Source organism: Rhincodon typus, chromosome 7 (genome assembly GCF_021869965.1).
Source record: "Rhincodon typus isolate 14 chromosome 7, sRhiTyp1.1, whole genome shotgun sequence".
NCBI classification, from domain to species: domain Eukaryota; kingdom Metazoa; phylum Chordata; class Chondrichthyes; order Orectolobiformes; family Rhincodontidae; genus Rhincodon; species Rhincodon typus.
In genome coordinates, this window is record NC_063338.1 from 40012692 (window position 1) to 40030718 (window position 18027).

At 40.0% G+C, this 18027-nt stretch overlaps 1 protein-coding gene across 1 annotated transcript in view; it reads left to right on the forward strand.

Annotated features, from left to right (window-relative positions):
* The window catches only part of ccdc141 (coiled-coil domain containing 141), a 136323-nt gene extending 118928 nt beyond the window's left edge, over positions 1 to 17395 (forward strand). Inside the window, exons 19-23 of the mRNA XM_048599203.1 lie at positions 739 to 857; positions 1596 to 1670; positions 5999 to 6550; positions 11756 to 12744; positions 17110 to 17395. Coding sequence (XP_048455160.1) covers positions 739 to 857; positions 1596 to 1670; positions 5999 to 6550; positions 11756 to 12744; positions 17110 to 17395 — 2021 coding nt within the window. The remainder of the gene's footprint in view (positions 1 to 738; positions 858 to 1595; positions 1671 to 5998; positions 6551 to 11755; positions 12745 to 17109) is intronic.
* Positions 17396 to 18027: the final 632 nt, after the last annotated feature.

Genomic DNA, 18027 nt, shown 5'->3' on the forward strand with positions numbered 1-18027 from the left:
TAAGGAAAAATCTAATGGCATCAGAGACAGTCCAGAAAAGATTCACTTGGTTGATACCAGTCATAGGAGGACTGTCTTATGAGGAGTGGTTGAGTAGGTGGGCCTGTGTTGCTTAGAATTTCAATGAATGAAATGTGATCTTAATGAAACATTAACAAGATGACGATGTCATAAATCTTTGATTTGTATAATTTTTAAATGTAGAGATTTATTGCTCCTTCAAAAAGATCCGCGCAATGTTTTGAATTCGCTTCAATATTTAGAATTTTGTACAAGTGACTGTGGTAACCAACTAGCACTTTAAGGATAAAACATATTTCATAAAGAAACACTTCTGCCAATGATAATTACACAGATGGTTACCACTTTTCAATGTTGTTCTTTGCCAACAGAAATTTCAAGAACCGTGCTGACAACATGAAACTTATACTTTTCTATGAATATTGATCTGTCAGTCTTTCAGAATCACATTAGACTTCTGTCTTCATTTTCTTTGTGCTTCAAAAAACATCTTTTTAAAATGCATTTTCTACGACTTACAGATTATTTTATGTGGCAAAATATTGGTGATTTACCACCTGTAATTCAAAGATTGAACAAGTACCCTATCTGATGTAATATACATTGAAAATCAGAACTACCTGCAACTGGGGGGATGTGTATTGAAAATTAAGTTAGATATATCTTCCTTTAATCTGAAAGGCAACACTGGTTTCATGTCTATATTCACACCTAAAGGTCCTGAAGAAGCAAATAAATTTGTGAAGAAAATGGTAACAAAGCACAATGAGATTCTTGAATCAATAAAGGAACTTTGCAATGGGTTAAGAGAGCTTGAATTAAAACTTCCTGATGTGGTAAGCACAAAAACAGTTCTATTTTTGCAGTTAATATTGACATTGGGTTAACTAAAAGTTATATTTATATCAATAGGATAAGGAAATCAGTTTAAATAAAGAAATCTGTTTGGATAGCATTACTTGTATTTTTGAGGTACAATTTCTTTCATACATGTATTTGTGCAGGTTATTTTTGCTCAGTTTCAGCAGAAATTAACTCTATTTTGCAACACTTTTGGTTAATTTTTAATGTCTCTAACTAGAAATGACATTCTTGTATATTGGCAAATGGAAGATCTAACAAAATACCACTTTGTGATACCAATTTCATAAAGGTAGTACAATTTCTGATTCAGCATAATTCAGGAAACAAAATACAAAGGCACAATCAAATACTCAAAAATCAAGGGTATGAGTAAATTCCATCAAAGGAAATTTTTGATTTTTGTAAGATTAATACAGACTGAGGCAAGTTCACTTTTAAGCTTCTGTATGCTGCCATTATAGTAATAAAACTTTTCATATGCCCTCGAAAAACTGTGAAATTCTTAAAGTAATTCAGACCATTTCAAAATAATTCTTATTTCTGAATGACATGAGGATGTCAACACAACACTGAATAGCAAAAATGCTGTCTTTGCCAGAAATGAGCCCATTCAAAGGAAACATCCTGGGAATGATAGATGTGTGCTTTTGACTAACATATTTTAACATAACTTGCACTGAGCTGACATTCTGTATGTTGATGTTAAATAGACTGAAGCTTCAGAAAATGCAGCAGAAAATTCAAGTAAATCAAATGAAGCAGGAAATGCTCAGCAGGAAAGGCAGGTAAATATTTATAAACTGATCAGAAAAATCAAAACACATTTCATAAATTGACAATTGAGGAAAACGGTCACTTATTTTGTCACAATGTAGGAAAGAATGCTTTCATTTGATTTCTTGTGGCTCTGTGCAAGAAATGATGAGGCGCAAGTGGCACATTGTCTTGTGGGCCAGAACATGTCCACAAATGAGGGATCCCCTACCCCACAGAATCAGCTGTGAGGCTGCCAGGTTCACTGCATGGTCTTCATATGTGGCAACAGAAATGTTAAATTTCCTATAGAATTGAGGAGTGGCTCCTAATAGGGTCACTTGGGTGACTCATTTGGGAAGCTGGAGGGTGACATATCAGCCCATTTGCTGCTGTTGGCACACAGGCATGGTAACAGGAAAATGTCTAACTTATGCCACAGATACTTTGGAGTAGACAGTAGCAGCTTGAGGAAAATGCTTTGAAATAGCTCGTGGTCAGACTTTACTGTCATTTTGTATCTTTCAAATGGATATTAACTAGAATATTCACAAACAGCTACCACAGCCAGATACTCGCTTTCAATCTGAGCACAGTGTTGTCAAATTTACATTAAAGCTGTGAACAGAAATGCAATCAGTTACGCTGGGTTGCTCCTATATGTCTGACTGGCATTACACTGCAGGGTAACTTCAACATTTACATAGTTCAGTACTGGCATTGCCAGTCACTTATGCTTGATGTTAGTGAATGCTACTTCTTATTCTGTGCCTCAATACCACTGCCTGTCCTTGGCAATGAATTGGCATAATTGTTCACAAACTGACACAAATTGGGCAAGTATTTTACTAAGTAGTTGACAAATCACTGCAATGCTTTTACATCTATTGGTCACTGCATTGCTGTCACATTTATCACCTTTGCAGGATCTGGGTGAAGTACTTGATTTTGGGTATCTTTAATTGCAATTATTTTCAGGTTCATCTGCTGAGTTCTATCTTGTAGATCAACCATGTAAGCTTTCCTTCCAGAAAGACCATTATCTCATGTTTTCTGCAGTGACAATCCTCTGGAGATGTGGAAATGACACTGACCTGTGCGACCATCTGTATCACCTGAATGGCATTGAGAATGTAGTGAGAAAGCTACTGCTTTCTTCCAGCTTCACTTGCCAATATCAATCCTTCACATCTCAGCGAGTGAAAATTTTTAACATTTCAAGTTGTGACACAGCTGTTCAGTGGTTCCTTGGTATAGTAAGCTGTCTTTAAATCTTTGTTTAGATCTTTTGGGTCAATGCATACTGTCAGCTTTCCAAATTGTTTCATTGTTATCCTGTTTCTAATCCATTCTGTAAGAGATAACAAGGTGTAGAGCTGGATGAACACAGCAGGCCAAACAGCATCAGAGGAGCAGGAAGGCTGACGTTTCGGGCCTAGACCCGAGTTGTTACTTTCTCTATTACTCACTTTTTCTTTGTAGTTCTTGTATCTTGCTTTTTAGGCTAGTCATAAGGGCAGCTGGAACTTCCCTCAGCAGATCCTGAATTGACCTTCCACTTGCATCTACTTCACAGTGATATTGTCCAGGAAGACATCCTAATCTTGTAGACCGTTGTATACTCCTAGGATCTGGTTTATGCTTAATGTTTTGCGTATGCTAAGACACATTGCAAATCTCTTTTGGGATGTTGAGGGCTAACAGTCCAAGATTTTGACTTTCTCCAGTCATCAATGATTTGGAACTCCATATTCTGTCATTGCATTGGGCCTTCAGAGAAAGTGGTCCTTTTGGCATGAGTATAGTGTCATCGTGTACCCTCAACTTCACTTTTGAGGACTTTGTTTTTGGATTACCATGTTGCACCATTTCTTCACACACCTGAGAAGGTCATGATGCTCCTGCTGCAGGCACATCATTCCAGCAGTCACAACCATTTACCATCTATTAACCTGTCTGAACGAACCTGTTGTATGATGTGGAGTAATTCATCACAATCTTCGGCTGATATTTCTTCAATGGATATCTATCCCTGTTTCCTTTTGGCCAAACACTTAGGTGAAAAATTATTCAACTTCTTACGTGAAAATACTGCTTTAGGGGGTGGGAGGAATTTGAAGGGGCCATGGGACAGAATGACTCACCTAGGTTAGGAACACACATACCAATGAGACAGGAGGTCAATCACAATGTTCTTGGTATGGATTCAGTATACCTCACCTTTTCCATATTCCAAAGGGACTGACAGAACGGTTCACTTATAATCATAGGAGATGAAAGCAAAAGAAGGGATTGGGAAATCTGGCTCATCTTACTTGACCAATGATTGCTGTTGTTCACAACAACAACCATTGGTCGATTAGCTTGTCAATCAATATGATCAATTGGCTGGATTGGCTGCTTTGGGTATTGACCAATACAATTGACAGGCCATTTTGTTAGTGAGCCCAGGCTCGTGCAGGCACAGGCACTGGTGATCAGCATTATCTGCGGCTGTCTCTCCTGGACCCCAGAATATATCTATTGAGGTATCAGCTCCCTAGAGCTCAGCAATGACCACTGTTAGAAATGGTCATGCTGCAGCTGCAGAGATGCTGTCTTTCTAACTGAGGAGGCAGCTTTTGGGAGCAGCTGCCATCCTAATGTTCTGATGGCGATATACTGCCTGGTTTCCTGCTACCCACTGTTGTGGAACTGCCTCCCACTTTCAGCCCAGCAGTGAAACTTGCTGGGAATGAATAAGTGCAGTCTATAGATGAGTGGCTTTCATAGATCTCATCAGCCACTAAGAAAACATTCTGTTCAGCTAGCTGACACTATGCATTCCATACTTTGGCAAAAAGCTATTTTAATTCATCTTGTACTAACTGCTCAAAAATCCTGGCACATCAGGATACACAGGTAATCCCACATGCATCAACTATATTTGTATGCTGTCCTATTGAAGTCCTCAGATAAGTTCTCATCGGAACTTGTGCAACCTCACCCTCTGGAGATATTGCACCTCCGTGAATTTTTCTTTCACCCCTGACTGTAGGCCAGTCGTATTCAGTGGTTCACCTCACACAGATTCTGCATGGAGGGGGTTACTGTGTCTGTTAGAATCCTTTAATCAAAGCTAAGGCTGCAATTAGCCTCCAGGCTTGGCCTCTCAAACAAACAAGACTTGCATGGTCTGTTATAACAAGGTGTAGAGCTGGATGAACACAGCAGGCCAAGCAGCATCAGAGGAGCAGGAAAGCTGACGTTTCAGGTCGAGACCCTTCTTCAGAAATGGGGGAGGGGAAGGGGATTCTGAAATAAATAGGGAGAGAGGAGGAGGCGGATAGAAGATGGATAAAGGAGAAGATAGGTGGAGAAAAGACAGACAGGTCAAAGAGACGTGGTCTGTTCTTTTCTTTTTAACACAAACCATCCCAAAGTTCATCAGTCAGTTCCAGCTCATAACTCAGAATTGATAACAGAATGAAACAAAAGTAATGAAAGGCTTCTAACATGTATAGGAGGGATACTTATAGCAACGAAAGTGAAGCGTGAGTTGTGATTGATGAAGAATGTCGGTAGGACAGTGTAAAGAGGGGAGGGGATTTGAGCAGAGTGTGAGGTCAGTGGTTCATTTGGAAGGATATGGCATTCAGATTTGCATTCACTCACCTTGACCATTCGTGTGATGTCATTGAATTTCTTACATCATTGCACCCAGACTAGTGGTCATAGATAGCTGGCATTGACAATAATGGCTATCTCTTCCTACTACCTTCTCATTGTCTGCCTGGGGAGCCTTTTGACCCTTCGTGGATGGAGGATCTCCCTCCTGCCCATCTGCTACACCAAGGCCTCCAAAGCAATGCCTGAGAATATTGGAGCTTGCCCTTTACAATGTTGCACCAGATTCATTCTTGAGGCGGTTTCCCCTAACCACTTCCAGCACCTGCTGCAGCCAGAATACATTTTCCATTTGAAGTGTTACAGATTGACTTTAAGTAGCAGTTTCTGGTTTTAAATGGTACAGGTCTTGCGTGAAGCATTATGTAAATTAGCTGACAGCATGAAGATTGCATGCTGCCTATATTGAAATTAAAAGATTTGGGTTATTCTCACGTTGTGATCCACATACCTGTTTTTTGGTCTTATTCGCTTTTCCCACCAACATCTCCACATATTACTTATTTAAAGTTATCAATTAGGAGCGATTTTAAAACCTGAGGACCAAACAATGTTTATACTTATTTACATTATCAATAAATAAAATATATTCTTTGGTCAATGTTGAAAGTGCAAGTAACTTTTTTTTAAGGAAACTCCATACACACTGAAGTTAAAAGGTTCTTAACTGTAATGTTTCTTCAACCAATGCTAGATGGAAACCAATGATTGTCAACTATCACCTGTAGATGCAAGCTTGCAAATAATGCATCAAACACTGGACAACCAAAAGCAAGGAAACATGACTCTGGCATCATTGAAATCTATTGTGGACTCACCCGAAGAGGCAAAAGAAACTAAAGAGCTAAAGCAAATGTCTATGAGTGTCTCAAGTCATAATCAAGTTGTTGGACTACCCACAGAAGACATCCAAGCAAGAAAAGATAATGTGAAGAGCTGCAGTGAGAAAGAGATATATATTCAGTGTTATACCACCACCTTGTCACAGCCATTTAGAACAAAGCCGTTACAATCAAATTCAATATTTCCATCGACATATTCCACTGATTCTGAGAGAAGAGTTTTTGCCCTTCACCTCATACAAAATGCATCAAAAGATGCAAGACTTCTCCCAACTGCTCCTGGGAACAATTCAGAAATATTAATGCCAATTTCTGCTAAAGATGAACAAATGGGCGAAGCAGAAAACAGGGGAGCATCAGATGGTCAAATAGAACTGCAAAATCATCCGTTGTCATGCAATCACGTATGTACCCCCTAAAAATTTTCTTGAATTAGTAATGTTACAGAATACATAAATACTGAATCACTTGAACACATTTAGCATGTTTGATTTAAAAATTCAAGTGAGCACATAAATGATTAATTATTTCAAAATATATTTACAATAAATGAAAAACATTATTCATTTTGTTTGTTCACATGGGCTCTACCTGAATAAATATTCTCAGCTTATTGTCTGCTGATGCCTCATCCCGAGCTGTTTCTTTGGAAATTTTATTTTTGTCTTCACTCTCCAGGGGCAGGACAAGGAGTTAGGTCTAAAATCTGTCTCAACTGCAGTAGAAAACAAATCCAAACTGGCATTTTTTCTGAACCATCTACTAGTCATCCAGAATGCTGAGCTAACCATCCCTCTTTTATTTCGTTGTCATATAGACCGTTCCATGGAAACTTTGAACTGCTTGAGGGTTTGACAGTTGTATATTTTTATTTTGATAGAAAGTAAAACACCTTTAACATAAAACATGCCAACTTGTTTCAAAGACTAATCTTAATCAAAGCATTGACCTTCAGCTGCATTGGGAGATATTTGATAGCGGTGATTTAAAAAACCTGGTAAAATATGTAGGTTTTGGATAGGATCTCAAAGGGGGCAAGTGTACAGAGATTTAAAGAATGAATATTAAAGCTTAGGATCTTGGAAGCTGATGGCATGCACCCCCAGTGGTGCAGCATTTAAATTGGAGGACGTGTAACATGCCAAACTTGGAGAAATGCAAAGATCTCAAAGGAATGCTACGGCTAGAAGGAGTTACAGAGCTGGAGTTGAGAAAGGACATGTTGAGATTTGAAAGTAATGTTGGTAATTTTAAAATCAAGGTATTACCAGACCTAGAACAAATGTGGTTTAGGGAACTGAATGAAAGGGTCTTGGCTTGAATTAAAATACAGGCAGCAGAAAATGAGTGACCAACTAGGAGAGCGTTGGAAAGTTGAGAGATAGTGACAACATGGATGAAGGTTTCAGGAACAAATGGATTAAGACAGGTGGTGCAGAAATTTCACAACAAAGAGGAAGCAATTTCCAAAATGTGCAGGGTGGGAAAGTTTCAGAAAATGGTATTGGGACCTGACGTCATGCTGTCTTCTAGCTTTTCCTGGAGCAGATGACGAGACTTGCGGAAGCCCCTGTAGATCAACAAGAAAGTAGTTGAAGTATTTTAAAGCATAATTAAGAGTCTTTTTACGCACAAACTCCTTCTTCCTTCTCGAAAGCTCTCACTTCCCATGCTGTGTCTGCACCTCACCAGTATGATTGAGTAGAGTACTGTATGGGAAGAGCTACTCCATGAGACTGACAGTTGGGAAGGTTTTGATCAGTCTTTTTTAAAATTCATTCACAGGTGAGGTGTCACTGGCTAGGCCAGTATTTATTTCCCATCCCTATTTGCCTAGAGGGCAGTTAAGAGTCAAACATATTGCTGTGGGTCTGGAGTCACATATAGGTCAGACCAGGTAAGGACAGCAGTTAGTGAACCAGATGGATTTTTCCCAACAATCCAAAGTGAATTCATGGTCATCATTCGACTTTTAATTCCAGATTTTTATTGCATTCAAATTCCACAATCTGCCATGGCAGGATTCAAACTCGGGTCCCCAGAACCAGATGAAGGTAGCAAACAGAAAATGCTGGTAGAAGCTTGTTTTTCAGACTGGAGGCCTGTGACCAGCGGTGTCCCACAAGGATCAGTGCTGGGACCATTGCTTTTCATCATTTATATAAATGATTTGGATGTGAATTTAGGATGTGTGGTTAGTAAGTTTGCAGACAACACCAAAATTGATGGTATAGTGGGCAGTGAAGAAGTTTATCTCAGATTACAACGGGACCTTGATCAGATGGACCATTGGGCTGAGGAGAGGCAAATGGAGTTTAATTTAGATAAATGTGAAGTATTGCATCTTGGTAAGGCAAAACAGGGCAGGGCTTATACACTTAATGGTAAGGTCCTGGGGAGTGTTGCTGAACAAAGAGACTGAGGGGTGCTGGTTCCTTGAAAGTGGAGTCACAGGGAGACAGGATAGTGAAGAAAGCATTTGTAATGCTTGCCTTTATTGGTCAATGCATTGATTATAGGAGTTGGGAGGTCATGTTGTGTCTGTACAGTACATTGGTGAGGCCACTTTTAGAAATCTGCATTCAATTCTGGTCTCCCTGCTATAGGAAAGATGTTGTTAAACTTGAAAGGATTCAGAAAAGATTTATAAGGGTGTTGCCGGGGTTGGAGGGGTTGAGCTATGGGGAGAGGCTGAATAGACTGGGGCATTTCTCCCTGGAGTGTTGGAGGCTGAAGGGTGACCTTATAGAGGTTTATAAAATCATGAGGGGCATGGATAGGGTGAATAGCCAAGGTCTTTTTCCCAGGGTAGGAGTCCAAAGCTAGAGGGCATAGGTTTAAGGTGAGAGAGGAAAGATTAAAAAGGACCTAAAGAGGTAACATTTTCTTGCAGAGAGTGATGAGTGTATGGAATGAGCTGCCAGAGGAGGTGGTGGAAGCTGGTACAATTATAGCATTTAAAAGGCATCTGGATAGGTATATGAATAGAAAGGGTTTAGAGGGATATGGGCCAAATGCTGGCAAATGGGACTAGGTCAGATTGGGATATCTGGTCGGCATGGGCAAGTTGGACCAAAAGGTCTGTTTTCATGCTGTACAACTCTGTGACTCTATAGCTGAAAACTGAAGAGTTCTCACCATGGCCATTAGGAGACTGCTATCAAAAATAAAACTTCTCTCAGGGCATAAAACTTCTCTTGGAGAATGTGGATCATCACTGCAGCCAGAGATGGAAGTGTGAGACAGAATTGCTGGGGCCATTTGGTGGAACCCGATAAGGGAGTAGAGGTGGTTTATGTAGAGAGTAGGGGACTTCTTTTTCTCCTGGTCTCTCTTTTGGGCATAGGATACCGCCAAAGCCATTCCTGCCAGGATTTGCCAACGTGCTGTGGCCCCTACCCACTGCTGAAAAAATAGTGATGGTGGATTAGGGCCCTTAATCGGTCATTTAAGAGTGTCAGTTAGCCTCCAGGCAGCAGGGCCTCCTGCAACCTTCCTACCAAACTTTATTTGGAGGAAGTGAGAAGGCCAATGGATCTCCGCTTCACTGTTTCCTGCTCCATTAAATCCCCTCCCCTGTTTCTCAGCCCATCGTCAGGGAAATATTACATTAAACCTGAGGAATTTTAACACTGCAGGATGCCATTCAGGCCATCATACATATCCCACTCTTTGAAAGTCTCACTCATCTTCTCTTACTCTTTGATTCTACAATTTTCCATTTCAAGTATTCATTCAAATTTGTTTTGAAATGTACAATTGTCTGCTTGCATTTAATTAAACACTGCTATCTAGATAATAACAAAATTCTCCTCATCTCATCCAAGTATCTCCGTTCCTGCTCTGTCCTTAACATTGTATCATTTACCACACTTAGCCTCTTCTCATTCTCACTACCAACATGACTGCACTGTGCTAAGTTTAATCTGGCATGAGTCTGCCTAGTTGAGGAGTTATTCTATGCCCTCCTGAAGTCAAAATGCTATTCTTATCAGCGATCACTACTTTGCCAAATTTTGTGTTATCTGTAAGCTTTGAAATCATTCTCAGTATACCATTCTCATTGAATGCTTCCATCCAGTCTGAAAAGCAAACATGCCCTGCAACTACCTGATTTGATCTGATAGTCAACTTTCTATTCGTGCCACTACTGCTCCTTTAATCTGACGGGCTTCAGTGTAACATTAAAGGTTCTGTAATTTTATGTCGTCATGCTGGTGTCTTATAAAAGGTATTTTCTGTAACTAGAGATAGTAGGAACTGCAGATGCTGGAGAATCTGAGATAACAAGGTGTAGAGCTGGATGAACACAGCAGGCCAAGCAGCATCAGAGGAGCAGGAAGGCTGACGTTTCGGGCCTAGACCCTTCTTCAGAAATGGGGGAGGGGAAGAGGGTTCTGAAATAAATAGGGAGAGAGGGGGAGGCAGATAGAAGATGGATACAGGAAAAGATAGGTGGAGTGGAGACAGACAGGTCAAATAGGCAAAGTGCTACACCTGCCACTACACCTCCCCCCTCACCCCCATCCCAGGCCCCAAGAAGACTTTCCACATCAAGCAGATGTTCACCTGCACATCTGCTAATGTGGTATACTGCATCCGCTGTTCCCGATGTGGCCTCCTCTACATTGGGGAAACCAAGCGGAGGCTTGGGGACCGCTTTGCAGAACACCTACGCTCGGTTCGCACTAAACAACTGCACCTCCCAGTTGCGAACCATTTCAACTCCCCCTCCCATTCCTCAGACGACATGTCCATCCTGGGCCTCCTGCAGTGCTACAACGATGCCACCTGAAGGTTGCAGGAACAGCAACTCATATTCCGCTTGGGAACCCTGCAGCCCAATGGTATCAATGTGGATTTCACAAGCTTCAAAATCTCCCCTCCCCCTACCGCATCCCAAAACCAGCCCAGCTCGTCCCCACCTCCCTAACCTGTCCTTCCTCCCACCTCAAGTCCCCCCCCCATCTCCTACGTACTAACTTCATCCCGCCCCCTTGACCTGTCCGTCCTCCCTGGACTGACCTATCTCCTCCCTAACTCCCCACCTACACTCACCTTTACTGGCTCCATCCCCGCCTCTTTGACCTGTCTGTAACCTCTCCAACTATTTTCTCCTCTATCCATCTTCTATCTGCCTCCCCCTCTCTCCCTATTTATTTCAGAAGCCCCTTCCCCTCCCCCATTTCTGAAGAAGGGTCTAGGCCCGAAACGTCAGCCTGCCTGCTCCTCTGATGCTGCTTGGCCTGCTGTGTTCATCCAGCTCTACACCTTGTTATCTCATTTTCTGTAACTAATTGTTTTCTGAAGTTCGTATAATTAACCTGTTAGTCAATTTCTTGTTTTTATTTGTTCTTAAGCCACTGAAATTAGCTGCAAACAATAAGTGCCCATATTTCCCCTGCCATTTGGTTTTCTGATAAGAGTTTTGTGAACTCCTGCTTTAATTATTCAAAAATTCAATGGTAGAATCTGCAGGCAAAATAACGAAACAATATAGTATTGGGCAAGTTATCAAGGTGCCACCTAGTGGCACTACAGAAATGGTAGCATTACAGGAGAGCACGTTGCAGCAAATTTTAATACAATTTGTTTTTGTTTTTTTAAAGGAGCATTTAAATACCAACGTGGGTGGATTACTGAAAAATCAAATCTCTGATTCAGTTCCAGAAGATCCATATTCACAGGAAGCTACAGAACTGTTCCATCCTTCCACTGAAGGCAGCACAGTGACAGATGGAGATTTGCAAAATGATCTTTTAGTAGATGAAAACCAGTCTGTAGAAGAATATGAGTGCATGTCTCCTGATGACATTTCCTTGCCTCCACTTCCAGAGACGCCTGAATCGAACATGCTCCATTCTGAAACAGAAGTGGATAAAATGTCCAGATTAAGTTCCCACAGCCTATATGCTGGGTCTTTTAGTGGCCAGCCACAAATGCAAGCAAGCTATAGTCAAATGACTGACAAATCTGATACACTAGCACCTGTTGGCACTGCTGATGCAGTAAATCACTCAAGATCACAAGTTTATAGTGGATTAGAAGGCAACTTTTCATCTCAGCCCAATCACAGCACTGAGCCCCGCACAAAATACAGATCCGAGTCTTCCTCTGTTATCCACAGCCCACTGACAATTCCTGCACCCAGTATTGTTTCGAGCACCCTTTCACATATCTTAAAATCCCAAACGGTAACTAATTCCTCAGCCTGTGATTCCTCCTGTGAAGTGCATGAGACTCAGCTGCAGACTTATAATATGCATGAAAGTGTGACTGAGGCACAGGAGTTGCTGCATGGTCATAATAGGAGCTGTCTTAGAAAAGAATTGAGTCCTAGCAGAAATAATTCACATGCTTCACCTGAGCCACTAACAGTACCTCTCAGTATAGATCAGTCAGTGCATGATACGGGTCATCCAATGGATACTGTCATCCATGAGGAAATCAGACATGCATCAAGAAGCAGAGCCATGTGCAACCTGGCTAGCAACACACCCAACTTCTCCAAGCTCTTGTCTAATGTCAATGTGGTAGAAGGTTCTGCTGTGACCTTGGAAATAGAAGTGACAGGATTCCCAGAACCAACATTGATGTGGTGGGTAACAAGTAACAAACAACAATAATATAAGTAGATACTAGTCAAATTTCCTCTGTGTGGAAATATTTCATATAACATTAAGGTATATTTAGCATGAACTGTTACCATGGATCAAATATTTTTTTGTTATTATAGTCTAGCTCTAGACATAATACACATTTTTTCACTAATCAATCGAGAGAGATATTTCAAAGAAGTTTGAGAAATGAATGAGAGGCTTGAGAATTAATGACACACAAAAATAAATTAATTATGCAGTTCTAATCCTGCCAAAAACTAGGTGTAAATTAGTTGAAAGTTGGATGCAGTTTAAACCCTTCCATTAACCATTAGGATAGAATGTTTCAGACTATCATAACTCGAACACATGAATAACTTATTTAAACAGCAATTACCTTGCCTTAGCTGGCCACATATTACACTTACCATGAGTGATAGTTTTCTCAGCAAAAGGAATGTAGGGATATGGTACAGGCATAGGAAGAGAGAATGATCAGGAAGTCAATAAACTCGTGAAACTTGTCGTTGAAAATGAAGCTGTTGGGTACAGGAAAGATGGGTTTAATACGGGGATGTTTGGCAGTTGAAAAAGGAGCTGTGTGTTATCTTTGCATTGCTAAATGATCCTCATCAGTTTTGGCAGGATATAGCAGGATTCCAAACTGTTTGAATGGGTCCAACCAGATCTGCTGTGACAGATCAATTTATATGCATAACTTGCATTTTAGTCTGCATCCTGTGAATAAACTGAGTGCAGGTAAGGACTTTACCAAGCAAATGGCCAGAGTGAGAGAGAAGGTAGAGGACTTACTGGGAGAAATTGCAACAGAAATAGAGTTGAGGTAGTGATTGCCAGCTGCAGAATTATTAAGGTAAATAAAGGGTCAAAGATAGTTGGGAATTTGAATGTGTTAGTGGACCTGAAGGACATTTTTTTCCAGGGTGAATGCAGAAATGAGAAAGGACATGTGGATGCTAAGAAATGATGAGTGATGGCCCTTTATATGAAATGTAGATAATGGAGATTGCAATTGTGTGAGATGACAACATATGACTCCAGACCTACAGCAATGTGATTGACTCTGAACTGCCCTCTGGGTAATTAGGGATAGGCAATAAATGCTGCCTGGTAAGCGATGCCCTCATCCGATTAATGAATATTTTTAAAAAAGCAGATCAAGAAGGGTGTGACCTCAGAGGACAGAGGGCAAGGTAAGTAGGCCCAGACTGAAGTTAGCAAGGATGACAAGTTACAGTGCTGAGGTTAAAACAGAGAAGAATTGAGAATTCACATGAGAAACTTGTGTGGGTTTATGAGAGCTTTAGAAAAGCATTGTAGGGAAATTTGTTTTGAAGCATTATGAGATATTCAGAAAAGGAGAAATAAAAATACAGACTGAAGTGGTAATTGGTGAGTAGGCCCAAATGCCATCATGGCATTTTGGTGGGGCAGGTGAATATAGTTGTGGGTTCAGTAGGAGAAACAATGCCAAGCTTTTATCAAGGGCATGATATCAATGCAATCATCCAGCTTAGGGTTATGGATATTATATGATTCTATATTTAATGCACATCAAGGAACAGGTCATGTAGCTGTCTTCGAAACTGCACAGCTTTTGCTTTGAACACACACTGTTATCTACAGTATTTTACACTATGCAAGTGACAAGATTCATTTGTGGAGACAGAAATAACACTGGATCATTCCATTCTGTAATCACTTATCAACACTGACAATTCCAAGAAATGTTGAGGACTCAGTATAACAGAAAAAGGAAAATTGTACTAAAACAGCACCGAAGGGTGCTATTTACTATTGATGGACACCATGTGTCCTCAGAAATCCTGATTCTCTTAAGGTTTTAAGTTCCACTAGTTCTTATTACAATTGTGTTACTTTGGAAAATTGGAAAATTGATGCCGAATATTTTGTTGAATCTTTTTGACTTTGAGAAAGTAAGAACATCTGAAATAAAAGCAGAACATGTAGCCCTTTGAGCCTACTTCATCATGCAATAAGATTGTGGCTGATCTTCTACTCCAACTCCACTTTCCCATCCTAAAGCCACGTCCCTTGATTACATTCATCACCAAAAACCTGTCATTCTCAATTATATTTTACATTTAAACACATTGAGTTATCTGCTGTGGATAATTTTAAGATTCACAACCCATTTAGTGAATAAATTTCTCCAAATTTTAGTCTTACATGGTCAGTCCCATGTTATGAACGTATGACTCTGGTCTTAAACTTTGCAGCCAAGGGAAACAACCTCTCAGCATTTACCATGTCAAATCTCTATGAATATGTTTCAATGTGATCATCTCTAATATTTCTATAGCCACCATATCCTCAATTTTTTTACCGAAGGACAAACCTCTCATTGGAGACACTGCCAGACAGCACTGGCTTCTACCCAACGATGAGGAGAAATGACTCAGGTATGACCTGTCCACAAAAAGCAGGACAAAACCAACCCAGCCAATGACTGCCCCATCAGTCTAATCTCGATCATCAGTAAAGTGATGGAAGTTGTCATCAACAGTGCTATCAAGCAGCGCCTGCTCGGCAATAACCTACTCAGTGATGCCCAGTTTGGGTTCTGCCAGGGCCACTCAGCTCCTGACCTCATTACAGCCTTGGTTCAAACATGGACAAAAGAGTTGAATTCCAGAGAGTGACAGCCCTTGACATTAAGGCTGCATTTGACCAGATGTGGCTTCAAGGAGCCCTAGCAAAACTGGAATCAATGGAAATCAGGGAGAATACTCTCCTTTGGTGGAGTCATATCTGGCACATGGTTGTGGGTTTGGTTTTGGAGGTCAATCATCTCAACTCCAAGACACTCCAGCAGGAGGTCCTCAGGGTAGAGTCCTAGACCCAACCATTTTCAGTTGCTTCGTCAATGACCTTCTCTTCATCATAAGGTCAGAAGTGGGGAAGTTCACCAATTGTTGCACCATGTTTTGCATCATTCATGAATCCTCAGGTAAAGAAGCAGTCCAAGCCTAAATGCAGCAAGACCTGGACAAGATCCAAAAATATTTGCACCACAAAAATGCCAGACAATGCCCATCTCCAACATGGTTGTTACCATCACTGAAACCCCCATTATCACCATCCTGGAGATTACAAATGATCAGAAACTGAACAAGACTAGCCATATAAATACAGTGGTTACAAGAGCAGGTTGGAGGCTAGGAATCCTGCAGTGCATAACTCATTTTCTGACTCTCTAGAGTATGTCCACCATTTACAATGTACAGTTCAGGCATTTGTTGGAATATTCCCCACTTGCCTGGATGAGTGCAGCTGCAAGAACACTCAAAAAGCTTACACTTTCCAGGACAAAGCAGCCCATTTGATTGGCACCATGTCTAAAAACCTCCATTCCCTTTACTACTGATCCTCAGGAGCAGTAGTAGGTGCCATCTACAAGATCAACTGCAGAAATTTGCCCAGGCTCCTTAGACAGAAATTTCCAAACTCTCAACCACTTCCATCTGGAAGGACAAGGGTAGCAGATACATAGGAACATGCAAGTTCCCCTTCAAGCCTCTTACTATCCTGACTTAGAAATATATTGCTGTTCCTTCAGTGCTGTTGGATGAAAATCCTGGAATTCCATACCTAATGGCATTGTGGGCCTACCTAAGTACATGAACTGCAACAGTTCAATAAGGCAGCTCACCACTACCTTCTCAACTAGCGATGGACAATAAATGCTTCTACAGCCAATGATGCCCACATCCTATGAGTGAATTAAAAACAAAACAATCTAGCTAACTACATTGCAACCCTTCTAAGGCAAACATATCTTTCCTTAGGTATGGGACTGAATATGTCCATTCAAACCTGAAGGATCTAACTGTTCTAAAGTTTTCTTATTGCTGAGTGCATCAGTCTCTTTTGTAGGGTGTCAAGAATGCATGCATTTAAGAAAATCAGAAAAAGATTTAGAAATGCTTTTTGGAATTTTATTACTTGCAGGGAGTTAGAATATGAAATTCCCATAATCTGCTGTGCTGAATCATTAAATTTAGTTAATATCTGCTTGAAAAAAAATGTTAAAGCATGAGGAATGAGTGAGACGTGTACAGGAATAAAACATAATGGGAAAACCTTGTTTTTCAGTGCTGTACCATTCCATGCTCCTGTATATTTGTAAGCTTTAAAAATGTCTTCAAAAACAAAATATGTCCTTAGTCATTTAAGACTGTTGCTCATTCTTAACAATACTTTGCCTTTATACTGAAAAACTTTTTACATAAAGTTAATTTTTGCACATTCTCAAAAATATATGTGGTTTACTTAAAATGATGCTGGATGTTGCTTGACTTAAAATGCACTCTTTACTTTAGGTACAAGAATGGACAGAAGCTGACAACAGATCAGCATTTAAAAATTTCACAAAAGGAAGGCAAACACATTCTTTTCATTGAGAAGGTGTCTGATAAAGATGCTGGCATTTATGTTGTACGAGCTAATAATTCTAATGGTACTATCAGTTCCAGTGCTATCCTTCAAGTACAAGGTAACTGCAGTCTCAGATGTTTTCACACTGGTGATATAGATTGGTTCACTTGTCTTGGTTTGTTGTGTATATTATACATTAGCTTGTTTCTTATGTATATCCTATTAATCTAACAATTGCATCTGTATATCTCTGTTCCTGCCATCTGGCTGCCCATCAATGTGTGTTCTGTAATATCTCCACTTAACACAAATAGTATTATTGTGAAATTTTGCTAATAACTTTAATAATGTTTTTGCTGTTGACTATTTGGAAATTGATATTTCTTTAGTATTGCTCATTTAAGGCACAACATTAATATGCAGAAAATGCTAATATAATTCAATATTTTCCAGTAAAACACAAGTTTAATAATCCAACACATGAATAACTAACTAAAATATCACAATGACAAATAATAACTATCCAATAATAGTGACATAAATGGAAATCAGTAAAAGAACAATATTTGTAAAATACTGTAAAGAAATAATGATTTACTGGCCTATTTCATTAATATCTTGAAATTCTTCATAGAAAAGCATTTTAAAAAGTTATTTATAGTCAAATGTGAATTCTTTATTTACAATACCATTTTTTGCTTTTCAACATTTAATATTTTTTGAAAAAGAGGTATTACAAAAATGTTAAAATAGTAACTTAATAGATGGCACAGTGGTATTGCACATTGGCACTCTGATATATACTGATTCTCTGCCTGATCAGTTCCCCGTCTCAAAGATGTCTGTGGGAGAAGGTAACAAGG